This window comes from Antrostomus carolinensis, unplaced genomic scaffold, assembly GCF_000700745.2.
Source record: "Antrostomus carolinensis isolate BGI_N321 unplaced genomic scaffold, ASM70074v2 scaffold37432, whole genome shotgun sequence".
In the NCBI taxonomy this organism is placed as follows: domain Eukaryota; kingdom Metazoa; phylum Chordata; class Aves; order Caprimulgiformes; family Caprimulgidae; genus Antrostomus; species Antrostomus carolinensis.
The window spans coordinates 936-1238 of NW_010298241.1; the positions used below are offsets into that span (position 1 = coordinate 936).

The 303-nt window shown below is 61.7% G+C and overlaps 1 protein-coding gene across 1 annotated transcript in view; it reads right to left on the reverse strand.

Moving 5' to 3' along the window:
• Positions 1-303, reverse strand: part of LOC104520646 (mitochondrial ubiquitin ligase activator of nfkb 1-A) — a gene marked incomplete at both ends in the record, with an annotated part of 1305 nt that overhangs the window by 357 nt on the left and 645 nt on the right. The window contains 2 exons of the mRNA XM_029083596.1: positions 1-46; positions 234-298. The exon at positions 1-46 is cut by the window's left edge and continues 357 nt beyond it. Coding sequence (XP_028939429.1) covers positions 1-46; positions 234-298 — 111 coding nt within the window. The remainder of the gene's footprint in view (positions 47-233; positions 299-303) is intronic.

Consider the following 303-nt stretch of genomic DNA (forward strand, 5'->3'; position numbering starts at 1 on the left):
GGGGACGGTGTAGACCTGCTCCGAGAGCACCCGCTCGCTCTCGCTCCTGCAAGCAGAGAGTGCAGCGCTGGGACGTGGACAACACGAAGGAACTCTGAGCTCGTGGAGCTGAGCCAAGGACAGGGACCAGAGCCTTTAACTGAGACACGTTCTGTCTCCCAAGTGGCCCCAGGGGACAGTTGTCTGGACCCACCGGTGCAAGCCCACCCCTGCTTCCCCCTCACATCGCTCACCAGCTGCGGGCCAAGCTGTTCCAGATCAGCCGATGCTCCTTCAGAAGCAGCTTCTGAATCACGCCCTGCA